Source organism: Cucurbita maxima, unplaced genomic scaffold, assembly GCF_002738345.1.
Source record: "Cucurbita maxima cultivar Rimu unplaced genomic scaffold, Cmax_1.0 Cma_Scf00017, whole genome shotgun sequence".
Classification (NCBI taxonomy): Eukaryota; Viridiplantae; Streptophyta; class Magnoliopsida; order Cucurbitales; family Cucurbitaceae; genus Cucurbita; species Cucurbita maxima.
Genome location: NW_019272033.1, coordinates 3,359,836 through 3,376,680, shown reverse-complemented (window position 1 = coordinate 3,376,680; position 16,845 = coordinate 3,359,836). Strand labels below are relative to the sequence as shown.

At 36.0% G+C, this 16,845-nt stretch overlaps 3 protein-coding genes and 1 non-coding gene across 8 annotated transcripts in view; 3 read left to right on the top strand and 1 right to left on the bottom strand.

The window, feature by feature from the left end:
* The first annotated feature begins 122 nt into the window (after positions 1–122).
* LOC111492046 lies at positions 123–6,545 on the top strand. 4 transcript variants are annotated; one of them, XM_023141212.1, is made up of 13 exons: positions 139–210; positions 504–744; positions 1,619–1,712; positions 1,821–1,929; positions 2,012–2,104; positions 2,184–2,271; positions 4,636–4,729; positions 4,837–4,934; positions 5,055–5,258; positions 5,349–5,465; positions 5,564–5,640; positions 5,918–5,962; positions 6,053–6,545. In XM_023141212.1, exons 2-13 carry the CDS (start codon positions 541–543, stop codon positions 6,459–6,461), a joined length of 1,632 nt encoding a protein of 543 aa, XP_022996980.1. In that variant the 5' UTR covers positions 139–210; positions 504–540; the 3' UTR covers positions 6,462–6,545. The 4 variants fall into 4 exon arrangements, with proteins under 4 accessions (XP_022996977.1, XP_022996980.1, XP_022996976.1 ...); XM_023141209.1 differs by having other exon boundaries at positions 123–210; positions 513–744; positions 1,619–1,929; XM_023141208.1 differs by having other exon boundaries at positions 1,619–1,929.
* Positions 6,546–7,062: 517 nt separating this feature from the next.
* LOC111492546 lies at positions 7,063–7,167 on the bottom strand. Its single transcript, XR_002719901.1, has one exon. It is a non-coding gene; the product is annotated as a small nucleolar RNA Z279/snoR105/snoR108 (small nucleolar RNA).
* A 2,521-nt stretch (positions 7,168–9,688) lies between these two features.
* LOC111491983 (thaumatin-like protein 1b) lies at positions 9,689–12,078 on the top strand. The gene is made up of 3 exons (XM_023141098.1): positions 9,689–10,209; positions 10,308–11,001; positions 11,433–12,078. Exons 1-3 carry the CDS (start codon positions 10,152–10,154, stop codon positions 11,620–11,622), a joined length of 942 nt encoding a protein of 313 aa, XP_022996866.1. The 5' UTR covers positions 9,689–10,151; the 3' UTR covers positions 11,623–12,078.
* A 3,487-nt stretch (positions 12,079–15,565) lies between these two features.
* Positions 15,566–16,845, top strand: part of LOC111492470 (thaumatin-like protein 1) — a 1,829-nt gene continuing 549 nt past the window's right edge. The window contains exons 1-2 of one of the 2 annotated variants that reach the window (XM_023141811.1): positions 15,566–16,364; positions 16,438–16,766. In XM_023141811.1, coding sequence (XP_022997579.1) covers positions 15,619–16,364; positions 16,438–16,594 — 903 coding nt within the window. In that variant the 5' untranslated portion in view covers positions 15,566–15,618 and the 3' untranslated portion in view covers positions 16,595–16,766. Of the gene's footprint in view, positions 16,365–16,437; positions 16,767–16,845 lie in introns of those variants that run through there. The other variant, XM_023141810.1, reaches the window with a different exon arrangement.

The following is a 16,845-nucleotide window of genomic DNA, read 5'->3' as shown; positions in this document are numbered from 1 at the left end:
ATCTGAAAATGGAAAACGTTTCATTTCCATTCTAATTTATCACTCTGGACGAACTTTCTCTTGTGTTAGCAGCAGCAGAAGCACGCTTAATCTGATAATTTCTTACAAGAACGCTTCTGGACTTCTTCACGATATTGCTTCAAATTTCCCCGCTCCGATTGCGAATTTCTCTTTGAAATACGTTAGCTTCTTGTTTTTCTTTGTCCTGAGGTATTTTCTTGTGCTGGTTATTGAGTCTTCTGCTGATTACTGTTGCTACTTGCTACTTCTTGTTGTTTGATTTGATTAGAGTAATGGATTTTCCATTTGCGTATCGGTTGATAATTTTCGAATCTTAGTTCAATCCGCCGGTTATAACTTGTAAGTTTCTCGATGATTGAGAAATTTAAGCGTTGTAATTATGTGATTGTGTTGTGCGTGCTCTTTGTTGTTCCCCGCCCCTCTTTTTCCTTGCTTCAGGCGTTAATGAAGTGGAAATTAAATCAATGATGATGACCGTCCAGATTGTACAGGGACTTCGGAGAATAGTAGAAGTTTGAGATGGGGAACACAATGGGAGGGGTATGTTCCAATGGAATAGACAAGGATTACTTCGAATCAGAGAAGATAACGCAAACATCTGAGGATCGGATAGGGAATTCGTGTTTGAATTCTGAGGCAATTGACCGGAATGAAATGCCGCAAAGGTCTCGTTCTGGTGTGTCACTATTGCCATCACCTCCGTCTAAGGCAGGAAGCAATAAGGTATGTTTATTCCATTTGCATTACCATTTAGATGTGATTAAAACCAAATTATGGCTATGGAAATCAAGTTTGTTAGTCAATCCTGATCACAATAAAGAGAAAGAAGGTGCAACTTATGGAATTGAATTTCACATTAATGCTGTCAAGAGTTGACCCGTCGAAAAGATTAGTTGTGGAATAGGTAGGAGAGAGATCCTTTGAATTTGCTGGCGATCAACGTGATGAAATTTATAAATAACTCGATATGATGAATATATTTGGATCCTTAAGAAGTCAATACAGGATTTCTGAAGTATAGAAGTTAGAATATTTGAATACTGGAAGGGCGATTTAGTCTCTTGACATCATGTGTTAGATAGGGACTACTGAATGGTTAATCTGCCATCGTAAATCTGTAGCACCGTGAATCTTGCAAATGCAACCTATAAATGGACAAGCATGTGCTCCACTATTTTATAGACTCCTTTCCCCTAGTGATGTCCTTGGGACCTTCTTTATGGTTATTTAATGAGAAAATGTAAGAATTAACGACCATACATATAGATATAGCATGTCATTAGAAGTTCTTACTGATCCTTTAAGGTGATCTGCATGACTTAGCCTACATTATTTGCACTATTCTTATATTATCAATAATATGAACACCGTCATATGTTTGAAGGTATATAAATTCTGTATGCCTTCTTGATTGAATAAATAAATAAGGCCAAGATTATTGATTCTTGATTCTTTTTCTACAATTTGTGCCCATCTTTTGAAGGAGAAACACAATACTAGATGAATGGTTATATCGATTTAAAGGATATAGTGCTTCCAGTCAACTTTTTATCCATTTAGTCCTCAGGCTCTGTTATTGGTCTGTCGTATTGTATAGGTTGCACCAGTGAACTCACAAGCAGGGTCACGCGGGAGGGCAATTGATTTATTGAAAACAATTGGGAATAGTGTGTCAAATTTGCACATGAACGGTGGGTTTTTTACAGGCATGGCTTCAAATGGTTGGGAGATCTCTATATTAGCTTTTGAAGTAGCTAATACAATAAGCAAAGTAGTGAATTTGTCACAATCTCTCTCAGAAGAAAACATCCAGCTTCTCAAAGAGGAACTTTTACAATCAGAAGGGATAAAACAATTAGTCTCAACAAGTTCAGAAGAATTGCTAAGCATTGCAGCTGCTGACAAAAGGTGTTGTAATCATACAATGTCGTCATGAATTTTTATGCTTATCAGAAACAAACTTTGTAGTCTTAAGTTTCTGTTCCTGTAGGCAGGAATTTGACGTTCTCTTACGGGAGGTTATACGATTTGGAAAGCAGTGCAAGGATCCACAGTGGCATAATCTGGATCAGTACTTTTCAAGGTAGTCGATATTGTCACCTTTTTGCTCAGTTGTTGATGTTCCGAAAACATTGTCGAATAATTATGTTATGATATTCCAGACTAGATTTGAATGATTCAAGTAAAAAACAAGCTCGAGAGGCCAGAGCAGCCATCCAGGAACTAGCTGTTTTAGCTCAGTCTACATCTGTAAGTACAGTTTTCGACTCGGTTACTTCAAGTTTGTCATATTGTGCTGATAATTACTAGGAAAAAACATTTCCAAATTGTTAAGGATATTTAGTAATAAATTATAGTTTACCATATATATTATATTTGATATTTTATTATAAGGCAAATATCTAATATTTGCTTTATTATCATAGGTATCTTTCCATTTATTGTTATTTCCATTTATTACTATTTCCATATCTTTGTAATTCATTTGATTATAAATAAGATAACTTTCACACCATTTAGGTGTGGTGGATTAATCAAACATTCACATGGTATCAGAGCCCTCTCGGTTTAACAACCCCGATCCTTTCTTTTCAATGGCTTTTGAATCCTTTAATCTTCTTCTCCACCACCCCTGCTGGTTTTGACGTTGCAGGGGCAATCTTCATGGCTGCCGTAGTTGGAGCCGATTGATTACTCTTCGGCTCCACCCTATTGACCTCCAAATCACCTTTAGTCATACTCTGTACATACAACCTCACCTTTTCCAACCCAATCGGTTTTTCCCTTGGCCAATATAGTCTCTCTCATTTTTTGCAGAGATTTACTTTCGGAATCTGGGTGCCGCACTGGCCTATTCGCCAACCAAGTTGCCGCCGCCCTTCCTGCCAAAATTGGCTTCTTCGCCCGATAAGGCGACTCTTCCGACTGCCCTTCTCGCCAAAATTGGCTCCTTCGCCCAATGTGGCGACTCTTCCGGCTTCAACATTGTCTTTGTCCCTTGCTCTAGGTTTCCCCTTCTACTTCTTGGGGTTAGAAATATTCTCACCAGAGCCAAGGCAGCATCGTCGCTAAGCGACAATCCCTCTTCATGGGTTAGACATATTCTCGCCGAAGCCAAGGCAGCATCGCCGCTGAGCGGCGATCCCTCTGCAATTTTTGATGGCCAAGAACCGGGTTGTTAGCATCTTCATGAAAAGTGTTTCTCAACCTCTTTGAATTTTTCAGATTCAAGCTTCACGTTCGTTTAAATCCGACGCTTAGCTTGCGGTGGGGTGTTAAGGATATTTAGTAATAAATTATAGTTTACCATATATATTATATTTGATATTTTATTATAAGGCAAATATCTAATATTTGCTTTATTATCATAGGTATCTTTCCATTTATTGTTATTTCCATTTATTACTATTTCCATATCTTTGTAATTCATTTGATTATAAATAAGATAACTTTCACACCATTTAGGTGTGGTGGATTAATCAAACATTCACATGGTATCAGAGCCCTCTCGGTTTAACACCCCCGATCCTTTCTTTTCAATGGCTTTTGAATCCTCTAATCTTCTTCTCCACCACCCCTGCTGGTTTTGACGCCGCAGGGGCAGTCTTCATGGCTGCCGTAGTTGGAGCCGATTGATTACTCTTCGGCTCCACCCTATTGACCTCCAAATCACCTTTAGTCATACTCTGTACATACAACCTCACCTTTTCCAACCCAATCGGTTTTCCCCTTGGCCAATATAGTCTCTCTCATTTTCTTCCCAATCAACCTTCATCCTTCACATAAACCCTAACCTAAACCTATCAACCTTTTGCAGAGATTTACCTTCGGAATCTGGGTGCCGCACTGGCCTATTCGCCAACCAAGTTGCCGCCGCCCTTCCTGCCAAAATTGGCTTCTTCGCCCGATAAGGCGACTCTTCCGACTGCCCTTCTCGCCAAAATTGGCTCCTTCGCCCAATGTGGCGACTCTTCCGGCTTCAACATTGTCTTTGTCCCTTGCTCTAGGTTTCCCCTTCTACTTCTTGGGGTTAGAAATATTCTCACCAGAGCCAAGGCAGCATCGTCGCTAAGCGACAATCCCTCTTCATGGGTTAGACATATTCTCGCCGAAGCCAAGGCAGCATTGCCGCTGAGCGGCGATTCCTCTGCAATTTTCGATGGCCAAGAAAGTGTTTCTCTACGCCTCCTCTGAACCAGGTTGTTGACTTCTTCAAGAAAAGTGTTTCTCAACCTCTTTGAATTTTTCAGATTCAAGCTTCACGTTCGTTTAAATCCGACGCTTAGCTTGCGGTGGGGTGTTAAGGATATTTAGTAATAAATTATAGTTTACCATATATATTATATTTGATATTTTATTATAAGGCAAATATCTAATATTTGCTTTATTATCATAGGTATCTTTCCATTTATTGTTATTTCCATTTATTACTATTTCCATATCTTTGTAATTCATTTGATTATAAATAAGATAACTTTCACACCATTTAGGTGTGGTGGATTAATCAAACATTCACACAAATTCCAGTAACTTTTGACTGCAGCTTGAAAAACGTCTCTCTGTCGCTTAATGGTTAATTCTAATCTATTTAACCGAGTACTGAACCTCTTGTAGGAATTATACCATGAATTACTAGCACTGGAAAGATTTGAGCAAGATTACAGACGAAAAGTTGACGAGGTGGAGTCATTGAACCAAGGAGGAATAGGTTGGTATTTAACCTGCAAATTTTGTTACACAAACAATTTGGTGTTAAGTTTGCTACACAAGAACACCAATGTGTTATTCAATGCGGTCGGTTTATTCCAAATATAGGAGAAAGTCTGTCAATATTCCAAGGAGAACTAAACGTACAAAGAAAGCTTGTAAGGAGTTTCCAAAGCAAGTGCCTTTGGTCCAGAAGTTTAGATGAGGTATTTACTTCTGAACGACCCGAGATTTTGCGAGGTGATAAAGAACAAACTTCAATCATAGGCAGAAGAGACAGTTAACTAACCAATTTGAAATTTTTTTTTGTTCTCTTTTGTTCACAGATTGTAGAAAAGCTCGTTATTGTTGTAACATGGATAAATCAAACAATAGCCAAAGCATTTGGTGATCACAACACAGGTGCCTGCAATGGACCACTCATTTCAGATAAAACATTGCCTATTGAGGACAGAAGTATTGGCCAGAAACTGGGCTCTGTTGGTCTTGCCTTGCATTATGCAAACATAATCAGCCAGATAAATCTCATTGTATGCTCACTTCCTCCTTTCTTCAAATTTCGCACACCAACTCTCAAATTTGACATATGTTGCTTAGAATGCTATGCTGTTTTTTGTAAGGCGTGTCGCCCAGCCTCCATTCCTTCAAATATGAGGGATGCATTATACCGGGCATTGCCTACAAGCGTTAAAATTGGTCTGCGCTCTCGATTGCGGACGGTGGATGTCAGTGAGGAGGTATTACCTTTTCTTTGTGTTTCACTAGAGTTTTCAATCTTGAATTCAATTCCACTGTCAGCCATTACTAATTGTGAACAACAATGGTCTTTCTGCAGCCAACTTATATTGGTGTCAAAGCGGAAATGGATAAGATCCTTGAATGGCTTGTTCCAATAGCTGCAAACACGAGCAAGTAGGAGAAATTTCCCTTTATCTACTTAAATATTTAGAATGATGAAAAGTAATCTTCACCAATTCTTTCTCAAAATCTTCTATGAGTACTTCATGCTCTTCCCAGAGGTGTCCAAATTCGCCTCAAACTTGCGCTTCTAGTTTCAAGATTTTTTGCTTGGTATTGAAGTTTAAATATCTAGCATTCACCATTTCAAAAGTCATCCAAACCTCTTCCTTTTTTCAATTCATTTTTGTTTTCCATTATGCGTTCCTAATATCACCATGATCCGTGACAGAGCGCATCAAGCTTGTGGCCGGATTGGAGAATGGGCAACCCAAAGGTTTGTTTCAGGATTCTTGTTTCCTAGAGAGAGGTACAAAATTTCAACAGGGCAACATTTAAAATAATTTCGCCATTGTTTTTTGTGTAGCAAGGAACACAGCAAAGGCAGAGCTACACAGAGCAACCCAATTCGCCTTCAAACGCTGTATCATGCAGACAGAGTCAAAACTGAGCAACAAATCCTCGAGTTGGTCACATTGCTCCACCATCTCATCCACTTATCAAAACAGCAACCACAACGCTTCACATCTCTCCGTTGCCAATCTCCTACTCCCAAGAACATGGCCGTTCCACAGCCATATAATGCTCGTCGGATCCAATTCAAGAGCCAAATCATCAAAGCCAATAATGATGGAATTACTCCAACAACCAGAAAGAGGGATCCCAGCAACAACAAAGGTACGGAATCCTATAAAAATGAGAATATAGATAAAGGAATTTGGACTTTAAGCAAAGGGTTTTCGGTTTCAACTTTGAGTTCTCTTGCTAGAGCCTAGATATAAAGCTGAAGCAAACAAATGAGATATAATAACTATGCTCGGAATTGGGTTAGTGTAGATAAAAACATTTTTGAGTACCTCACGTCTATACCCACAATGAAATAAATACACGAATATATGTCCTCACATTCTTGGTTAAATTCCTTTGTGCATACTTTTGGGTGAGTTTTCGTTCCCCTTATTGTATATTTCAATTAAACTGCTCCAAAATAATGCTCTCTATTAGATACATGTACATTAAACGTTGGCATTTATGAGATAATATAGATATACCACAAACTCAATTGTTGCGGGGTCAAGAAAAAGTGGTAAGAAAATTAACTTTGTTTAAGTAAAAATGTACAAATAAGATTTTTGTATCTTATTCCAAATAAAGTAAATTACTATATTGGATAAATCGATATTTCTGAAATTTCAAAATACAAAACTAATTTTTGAAATATATAAAAGTTGAAAAAACTTTATATAAAAAAAATGCGATTTTTTTTTTTTTTTAAATTACAAGCCAAAATTTGAAAGGAATTGTTAAAATAATATTAAAAAAATGAAGAGACAGAAATAATAATTAAAAAAAATCATATTTTTGGGAATCGAAGTTGGGATCAGATTGGTAAGAATGAGAGTGCCCAATTGTCGTAACCAGGCTTTGGGGCGGACACCCTTCTCGCATTTCTTTGCGAGAGCCAACCGCTCATCATATCCCGTTGACTGCCTGAAGGATCATGCCTTCAAAGTGTCTGCTTCCGCCCTTTTATAGTGACCTTTCAGCGCCCAATGGGTTAGTTTTTCCGATGTGGGAACTTTCACTAATTCTCAATTCAGCAATTTTTTTCTTCTTCTTATTTTTTAAGTCTTAAAAAAATATATTTCTTGAATGCGGCTAATGGCTTATGTTTATTTGTTCAATGAATTTTTAAGTATATTTATTAGGTCTATGATATTTTTAATTTGTTTTTGAAAATTATTTGATGTATTAATCATAATAATAAAAATTTTAATTTTTGATTTTGTGTCTAATAACTCTATAAATTTTAAAAAATATCAAAATTATAGAAATGATTAAACAGGAAACTACAAAATTTAAGAATTATGCTCGTAATTTTTTATTTTTATTTTGAGAAATATTTTCAAAAACATTTTAAGAAAATATGTTGGAAAATTAACGAAAATTTAAAAGATATTTCAACTAATTCTCAAATAGAAAAAAATAAAATATAATAATAAAAAAATAAACACCAAATTGAAAGAAAATAGATAAGAAGTTGCGTGGACTTAGAAAAGAAGCCAAGGGAAAAGAAAAATATGACATAAAATTGTGAAATTTTCCATTATCTTTCTTTTCAATTTCCAACAAAGGGGTTGGATCAATTTCCAAGAAAAGTCCCTAATTAATTAATTAATTCCAACAATCTTTTAGAAATACATGTGACTTGCAATACACTTCTCTTTTTTTTCCTCCTTTTTTATTTTATTCTTATTTTTAAAAAATAATTCAACAACTTTTATTGATTTAATCGTGTAAGAAAAAATTCCATCAATCTTTGTTGGTCGGTTCATTTGAATATCTAAATTTTTTATCGAAAATATGAGTCTTATTCAATTAAACCGTGTTTAAATTAGTCTTATTTTATTCTTATTTTACCTCAAACATATTAAAAAATTAACTAATCCCTCCCAATATGGTTGATAGAAAAAACATTATAAGTAAATTTTTGTTGAAATTTATGAATTAAAATTATTAAAAGATAAAAAAATAAAATAAACATAAAAATTAAAAAATCAAAATAATAGAATGAAATAAACAAAATAAAAAATAAATTTCGGCTTAGAGAGGCTTCCAAGGGACTACGTCCTTCTATGAAGCATTCTCTATATTTCAGCCACGTCACCATCTTTTTTGGAACGTTGTAGATCACAATTATCAATTTATCAATTTTATAAAATAATTTTTTTTTATATATTGTTTCTATTTATTATTTAATTTATTTAATTATAAATAAAATAACTTTCCCACCCTGAATTAAATTAAGCAATAAAAATTCTTTAAAAATATAAACATGATTTTAATTTTGATGAATTTTTAAATTTCTATCAACGATGAAATATAATATTAACGGTATTTTTTAAATTTGTTAAAAAGTTAAATAGGATAAATAAAAAATTTAAAGTGAAATAGAATGAAGCAAAATATTAATAATAAAAATATTTTGAAGGTTTTTTTTTTTTTTTTTTTAATTCAAAAACGTTATTGATTTTTTTTTTTTTTTTAGTTTCAATATTTTTTAAAAAATAAATGGATATTTTTATTAATTTAATTTAATTTTTATATTTTTGTTTTATGTTTTGAGTGTTTGTGGTGTGCAGCTACAAATAGCTACAAATATCTGCCTCAATAATTAACAATGTTGGTTGTTCTATTAATTATTAAGTACTTATTGTTTTGTAATTAATTTCTAAAAATAAAAAATTAAAATTAAATTATTTATAAATTGACTAACTTGACTTTACTAAATTAACCATTAGACTCCCAGAAAAAAAAAAAAAGGTTTTGGTAGATATTATAATAGGTAATAAGTAATAATTCAACCATCTTTTCACTTTGGAGGGTAAAAAGTTGGAGAAAATATTCAACCACTTTATTTACCTGCCATAGTTCCATTTTTACGGTAAGGTTTCATGAAAATTTCGTACATTTAAATTAAATTATAAAATAATATATGAATAATCAGAAACTACATTTAAATAAGAGTAATCGTGAAGATAAGATAATTAAAATAATTGAAAGTTACCAATCATATGAACTCTAAGGTTGAGCGTATTTTATTTGGACCAATTATATATTGGGTGATTTATCGATAATTTTTCTATCATGCATCTTACTGACATGTTGGAAGAACTCATGTTATTTTATGTTAAGTGAAGACAAAACATGATGCATTTGAGCCATTATGTGCTGAATCTGGATTCTGAATCTTAGACATATGTTGTTATTTATGGTATCAAAGCATGCCAGGGATGTTTTTTTTTTTTTTATTTTGTATCGTTGGATGAAAGTTACACATCGGCTAATTTAAGGAATGATCACAGATTCATAATCGAGAATTGAGTCGTATTCATCTAACATGTATAATTTAAATCATAATATATACATGTACTTCTGGTTTACTCGGTGTCACAAATATTGGTAATTTGCCCGCCTCCCAAAGCAAATAAAGACTGTTTGAACTGAGAAAGAGTCGGTTAAACTTTCCCCTACCAACTTGATGAACCACGACTTCTTTGCTAACACCCAAATTGACAATGGCGGTTCTCCAAATCTGTATCAGTATTCTATCTCTATTTCTGTCTCTGTTTTAATTAATCTTCAACTTGGCCATGCCGTTTCTAATCCGGTTAAACAAACTCTGACAGAAACGCAGAGCCCCAACTCCATCTTCACGCTTCCCAATACTCCTTTAACCGCCGTAAGAAACAGAATATTTCCCTGCAACTTCAATTCCCCTGCCCCACTGCTTTCCCAACACTTCTAGCCGTTGCCCCATTCCCTTTTTCCTCTTCCATTTCTATAAATACCCTGCCCTCTCAGTCTTGTTTCTTCTGCTCTGAACTTGTCCCCCATCGCCGGAGCTTCTTCGTCTTCGGTGTCGCCCTCTGTTTCGCTTGAAGAAGCTCCTCTGTTCGGCTCCAATGGCGGCCACTGTTCATTTCTTATTGGCTTTCTTAAATCTTCTGCTGTTGGTACCAGGTTTGGGAATATGGAGCTAATTGATTCTGATTTTGAGTGTTTTTTGTTATCTGGGTTTTTCATTTGTTGTGTTCTCTGTTTCTTTTTTGGATTTTTAGGTGGGTTTTCGAGGAGCTTTACTTTTGTGAACAAATGTGAGTTCACGGTCTGGCCGGGGATTCTGTCGAACGGCGGCGTTCCGCCACTTCCCACCACTGGATTCACTCTCCAGACTGGGGAATCCAAGACGCTGCCGGCACCGGCGTCTTGGGGAGGGCGTTTCTGGGGGCGAACACTCTGCTCTGATGATTCCACGGGGAAATTCTCCTGCGCCACCGGCGATTGTGGTTCTAACAAACTCGAGTGCGCCGGAAATGGAGCGACGCCGCCGGCGACTCTGGCGGAGTTTACTCTCGATGGCTCCGGCGGACTTGATTTCTTTGACGTTAGTCTCGTGGATGGTTATAATCTTCCGATGATAGTGGTACCACAGGGCGGCTCCGGCGATAACTGTACAAGCACAGGCTGCGTGGTGGATCTAAATGGCGCGTGCCCATCAGAGCTTCGTGTGACGAGCGCCGACGGAAGGGAGGGTGTCGCGTGTAAAAGCGCGTGTGATGCGTTTAACAAACCGCAGTATTGTTGCACGGGCGCGTACCAAACACCAGACACTTGCCAGCCGTCGATGTATTCTCAGATCTTCAAGAGTGCGTGCCCACGCGCTTACAGCTACGCGTATGACGACAAGACGAGCACCTTCACATGCGCCAGTGCTGATTACGTCATCACCTTCTGTCCATCTCCAAACACAAGGTAAATTTACTGAAAACCCCCCTCGTTCTAAGGCAGTCCATTTCTCCTCTTCCAAGGGCATTCTCGTCCACCAACAAAAAACCCCTGAATATGAACGTTGGTCTCTGGTCATTTAGCTGCCACAAGGCCATACTAGAGGGGTATATTTGGAAATTGGGTTGGATGAGAAGGGCTTTTTGTCCATTTGTGTTGATCAACCGCCATTGTTGGTGGCCGACATAGACCCGGAGGTGATATTATTGGCACGCACTTTTCATATAGCCGTAGTCAAAAGGTCATAAATGACATTTAACAATTATTTGTTGCTTGAATCTTTTCCAACTTTACCCAATAATATTATAAGCCAGATTTTCGCTAACCACCAATATAACTTAATAATTATTTATTTATTCTCTAATTTGGGATGTTTTTTTTTCTTTTTTTAAATGCAGCCAAAAGTCATCGGAGGCGCAGAACTCACCGGCAACGGCGAACCCATCCTCCGGCGGGGATGGTGCGATGGTTTACGAAGGCGCATCCCTGATACAAATCAACGCAGCGCCGCCGCACGTAGCCGGGATTTCAGCGGTCAGTGCGGTGGCGACTTGGTGGTTGTTGCAGCAGCTGTTCCTCTACTTCTGACCTTACCTACCAAAATCATAGTACGGCCCAAGTCCACAACGCGCATATAACGGGGCCCACGAGTGGTGTTAAGTGGGCCATTTGGGCCCATACTAGGACCCACGAAGAATTGATCCATTGATGTTAAAAGCCCACCCGACTCCACCCAAGGGTGACGAAAATGTGACTAGCGTGACGAGGATGAACGGGGAAAAAGAGGGGGGAAGGGGCCAGCGGGCCAAATGGGGAAAATATTAAATTTAGGTAAAGTTTAGGGCACGATTTTGAAATATTAATTTATTTTGGGGTGGATCGATAAAGAAAAGAGAATGTGAGGAAAGGGGCGTTGGGGATTCACTTACACATAATTAAGATAAGGTTATAAAGTGTGGGGGTAATAAATAATTCACATAAAAATATTTTATACCATATGTTATAATTTATATTGCCTTTTATTATATGCTTTTGTCCGTCTTATGTGTCACTTTTTGACTTTAAATTTATTTTTTTTTTTCTTATTCCTCACTCTTTTCCTTTTCCTTTTCTATTTTTTTAAATTTTTTTAAATTTTTTTTTGTAATTAAAATGGATCAATGATTGGGCTTTAAGGTTCGTGGACCAACTCAAACCAAACCAATCGAAGTAACCTCCTCGGGCCATCTAAGCCATTTAGAGAATTGTTTAAACGAAAAGCCCTTTTCGTTAGAGTGACGTTGTCGGACTATATTATTTGAACTTATTTACTTTCCAAATATGAAAAAACGTTTAAAACACACTTTGTTAAATTTTCATAATATTTGTTACTTATTCTTATGAACGGATGAAATACGTTCGTTAAATTCCAATATGACCAAAATACCCTTAAAGTAAATAAATTTGGAACAAAGCCTCTAAGTAGAAGAAGCATGGTGGGTCTAGAATCCACTAGTTCCAGCATCGAAACGTGGCTCTATTACCTAACTAATACACCTTGACTTAGATTGTCTCTTCTAACCTAGGATTTGTCATCTCAAAAGACAATAAATCTCGAGGATTCACCGAGCAATATTTGAAATTAAAATAAGTCACTAAATACATTTTATTTATTTTTCCAATAATAGCAAGAACAAAATGGACGGCCACGATTGAAACATGGAAGAAATGGATTTACAAAATCTTCCATAAAGAAAAAGAAAAAAGGCAAAATAATATCCTATAAAGTTATTTGTACATCTATTTACAATCGATCTTTTCTTAATCATATCTTTTCACGTTTTAAGTTACGAAAGCTAGTGTATATGTGGTACTTAAAAAGGAGAACTTTTAAGTCGTTCATAGATCTAAATAAGGAACTACTTACTGGAACGAGCAATCAAGGACAGGGAAAAACGTTCATTTTCATCTAAATCTAGATGGTTCTTAACGAGAAATGTTCATTGCCTCGAATTAGGGTAAAGTTGTTCATCAGCCCAAATCTAATCAAGGATGAAGAACCTAAAAATTTTAGCAAAATCCACGTGAATGTTTTGTTGATGTGGATAGCGAAAAAGAATCCTAGTCACCAAAATAATAATAATAAAAAAAAATTGATATATTATTTCCCAATCAACTTGCACTGTCAGCAAATTAACTGCCAAGTCATCTTTCTATCCACGGATAAAATATTTTAGGAATTATTTTCCAACTAAATATTTTTTTAGTGCTACTTTAAATTTTATATATAAATACAAAAAATAAATATAAAAAGGAAAAAAAAAATGCCACGTGGAATGCAATAGGAGATGTCGAGAGATGGGGAGAAAAAAAAAGTAGTTTACGTAGGAATTCCATCTTTGCAAGTCATCCTCTCGTGTTTTGCTATCCAAAATTAAAGATTCTCGTCATAACATTTCCATTTTCCAACATATTAATTTTATAATATTATATCTCCATAATCATATAATATTATTTATTTTTAAGTCGGGTTTTATAAATCTCTGTAACGATACAATATTTTTTTATTTATGTTCTATAAAATTAAAAATTAATATGACGTGACATAAATACCCGCACCGAATTGAGAGAAGATTTTCGGTTATTATACTCCTTGTCCTCTAAATTTATCTTCAACACACATGTTTTTTGGCCATATTAAAAAAATAAATTAGTTAACTAATTTTGAGACTGTAATAGTAATATTTGTTTTAATTGTCAAAAACTATATTGTATTATTAAAATTTGAATTTTTAAACAATAGCTTTTAATTAGTCTAGTGGATAAGATAGCTGTGCTCCAGCTCACTCAAGAATGAGACAACAATGGTCCGTCAGTAAACTTGTTATGATCTTCGATGCAGTATATTGGAACCTTAAAGCACCACCACGAACGCTAGTGCGTGTTCACTATTTGGTGGGAAGGAAACCTCTCATCAGCAAACCAGAAATAAATGGATAATTAAATTTCACATAATTTAATTTTTAATTAAAAAAATAATAAAAATAGAAAAAAGTAGATTTTAGGAAGGCACGTCCTTATTTTCTCTTTTTTCCTTAATTGGCTAAAAATAAATAAATATTTATTTTTAAAAAGGGTCAAAGCAAAATTCAAATCACTTGGTTTTGATAAGTACTTGGGATGTCATTTTTTTGCCTTTACAAACCCTTATCTCTTACAACACATCCACCCTTTTTCTTCTTTTCTTTTCTTTTTTTTACAATTTTTTCCAGAAAATATATATTTTAAAATTAATTCCCACGTCATTTTACTTAATATATTCCCCCTTTCATAATGGCTCCTAACTTTATATTAACCCAATGCTCCCACATTTATATCATATTAATGTATATATTTATGTAATATCTACTTTGTGACATATTATTGTCGTCACTTTAATTTATCTCACTTTGTTTTTAATATAAAGTTTTTTCTTTTCATAAAATGCATGGTTTCAGACCGTCATATATCATTTCTCTTAACTTTTACGAACAAAATATCTTCTAAAAAAAAAAAAAAAGAAGCATTCGTGCGTATTCTGACATGATTCGAAGCTTTATAATTTTTGTAAAATTTCAATGTTTTGCCATACATAACAATGTAAGGGTGTAAAAACGTGCAACAACCTAAGTGTTTTGTTGGGAGATTTCTAGACATTGTCCTATTTGACTTTTCCTTTCGAGCTTCCTCTCAAGATTTTAAAACTCATATGACGAGAGATTTCTAGACCATTATAAGAGTGTTGTATTCCACTCTCCAACCGATATGAGATCTTACAAAATCTCTCCATAAAATTGTGAGGTTAACGACAATATAAAACGAACTAAAGTAGATGATATCTACTAGTGGTCAACTTGAACTCGTACAGGATCCTTAAGTGTGATAATGCATGTAAACGACGGATGAGAACTCGTAGATGGGGACGTGGAGAGATCACCCATCACAATATTTATATCTTTATTTAATTAAATTTTTTAAAATAATTTTTTTGTGCCTCATTTCATAAAGCAAAGTCCACTCTCCTCTACCTTTACAACTTGAAACAAATCTTACTTATCTTCATTATCATAAATCTCCACCTCTCTTTCTTTTTTTTCTTTGTGATATGTTTCTTTAAACGTGACACCGTGTCAAGTTTTTCGGTAGGGTCTCTATCACATTCGAGCGGAGTGCAACGTTTTGTAGGTAATATCGTCAGGGTATATCATCAAATTTGATTCATCGCCGTCTTTTGCAACGCAACGATAATTGATCATCTATCATCTTAAGGCAGTAGATTCGATAAAAGGGTCCCAACAAAATTTCGAATTTAACCACTTTCAACCCTTTTAGTATCTGAACAAAAATGATAATTAGTGTCTTATCTATAAAATGATAATTAGTGTCTTATCTATAAAATTACACTAGAATTGTACGGGTAAGTTTCTTGTTTTGACTTGTAAAGTCAATTCTAATCTCTCTCCCATTGTCCACTTTCAATCCATTATATATATACACACACCAAGAGAGAGAAAGTCCCGATTAAACAGAGGAGAGAGATGTAATTGTTATTCTTCATCTTCTTCAATGGGATTTCTTCGAACCCATTTTCTCTCTCCTCCATTTTTGTTTCTCTCTCTGCTTTTGATCGTCTTCTTTAAAGGCGTCTATGGAGGTGGAATTACATTAATAAATAGATGCGATTACACAATTTGGCCGGGAATTCTCGGAAACACCCAATTGGAATCCACTGGCTTCGAGCTCTCCCCTGGGGCGACGCGTGCATTCCAACCGCCGCCGGGTTGGTCCGGCAGATTCTGGGGTCGGACAGGCTGTTCGTTCGACTCCGCCACCGGTCAAGGCAGCTGCCAGACAGCCGACTGTGGGTCAAACCAAATGGAATGTAATGGCAACGGAGCCACCCCACCCGCGACTCTAGCTGAGTTCACGATTGGTTCCGGTGGTGGCGCGATGGACTTTTACGATGTCAGTTTGGTCGACGGCTACAACATTCCGATGATGGTGGACTCCACTGGCGGGAGCGGCGCTTGTCAGTCGACTGGGTGTGCGGCAGACCTGAACCGACGGTGCCCTGCTGAGCTACGTGGTGGCGAGGGGAAAGCGTGCAGGAGCGCATGTGAGGCGTTTGGGAATCCGGAGTACTGTTGTAGCGGCGCGTATAACTCACCCGCCGCCTGTAAACCGTCGTTGTACTCGGAAATGTTTAAATCGGCTTGTCCCAAATCGTATAGCTACGCCTTTGATGACGCGTCAAGCACTTTTACTTGCAGTGGTGCAGATTACACCATCACATTCTGCCCTTCATCAGCAAGGTAAAAAATAGCTTTCATTTTTTAATTTAAATTATTCCAAACTAATTTAATATTTAATTTCATACTTTTAAAGATTATCTTGCCACCCGCTCCACTCGTGTGTTCGTGTTCATTATATTTCTTCTCTCCGACGTGTTCAGGTGACCCCATTAACTGTTCCGAGCATTTGTATGCATCGGATCATACCGCTCCCACGTTTCTTAAATAAAATTCGTGTTATTCCATATTAGGTGCGATCGTACCAGCACTAACACGAGTTCAAAATTTGTTTAATATTGTGAAATTTGTTATTCCGGCAAGAGTCGAGGGGTGAGATTGGAAATGACAATTGTACCCCTCTCAATTTGTATGAGATAAAGAAAATCATATAAAAAACATAAGATTTTCAGTAATTTACTTCTAAATCTTGCAAATATTGAATCAGGTTCTTTAGCTTTTTTTCATTCACATTGCTTTTTTTTTTTTTTTTTTTTTTTTTTTG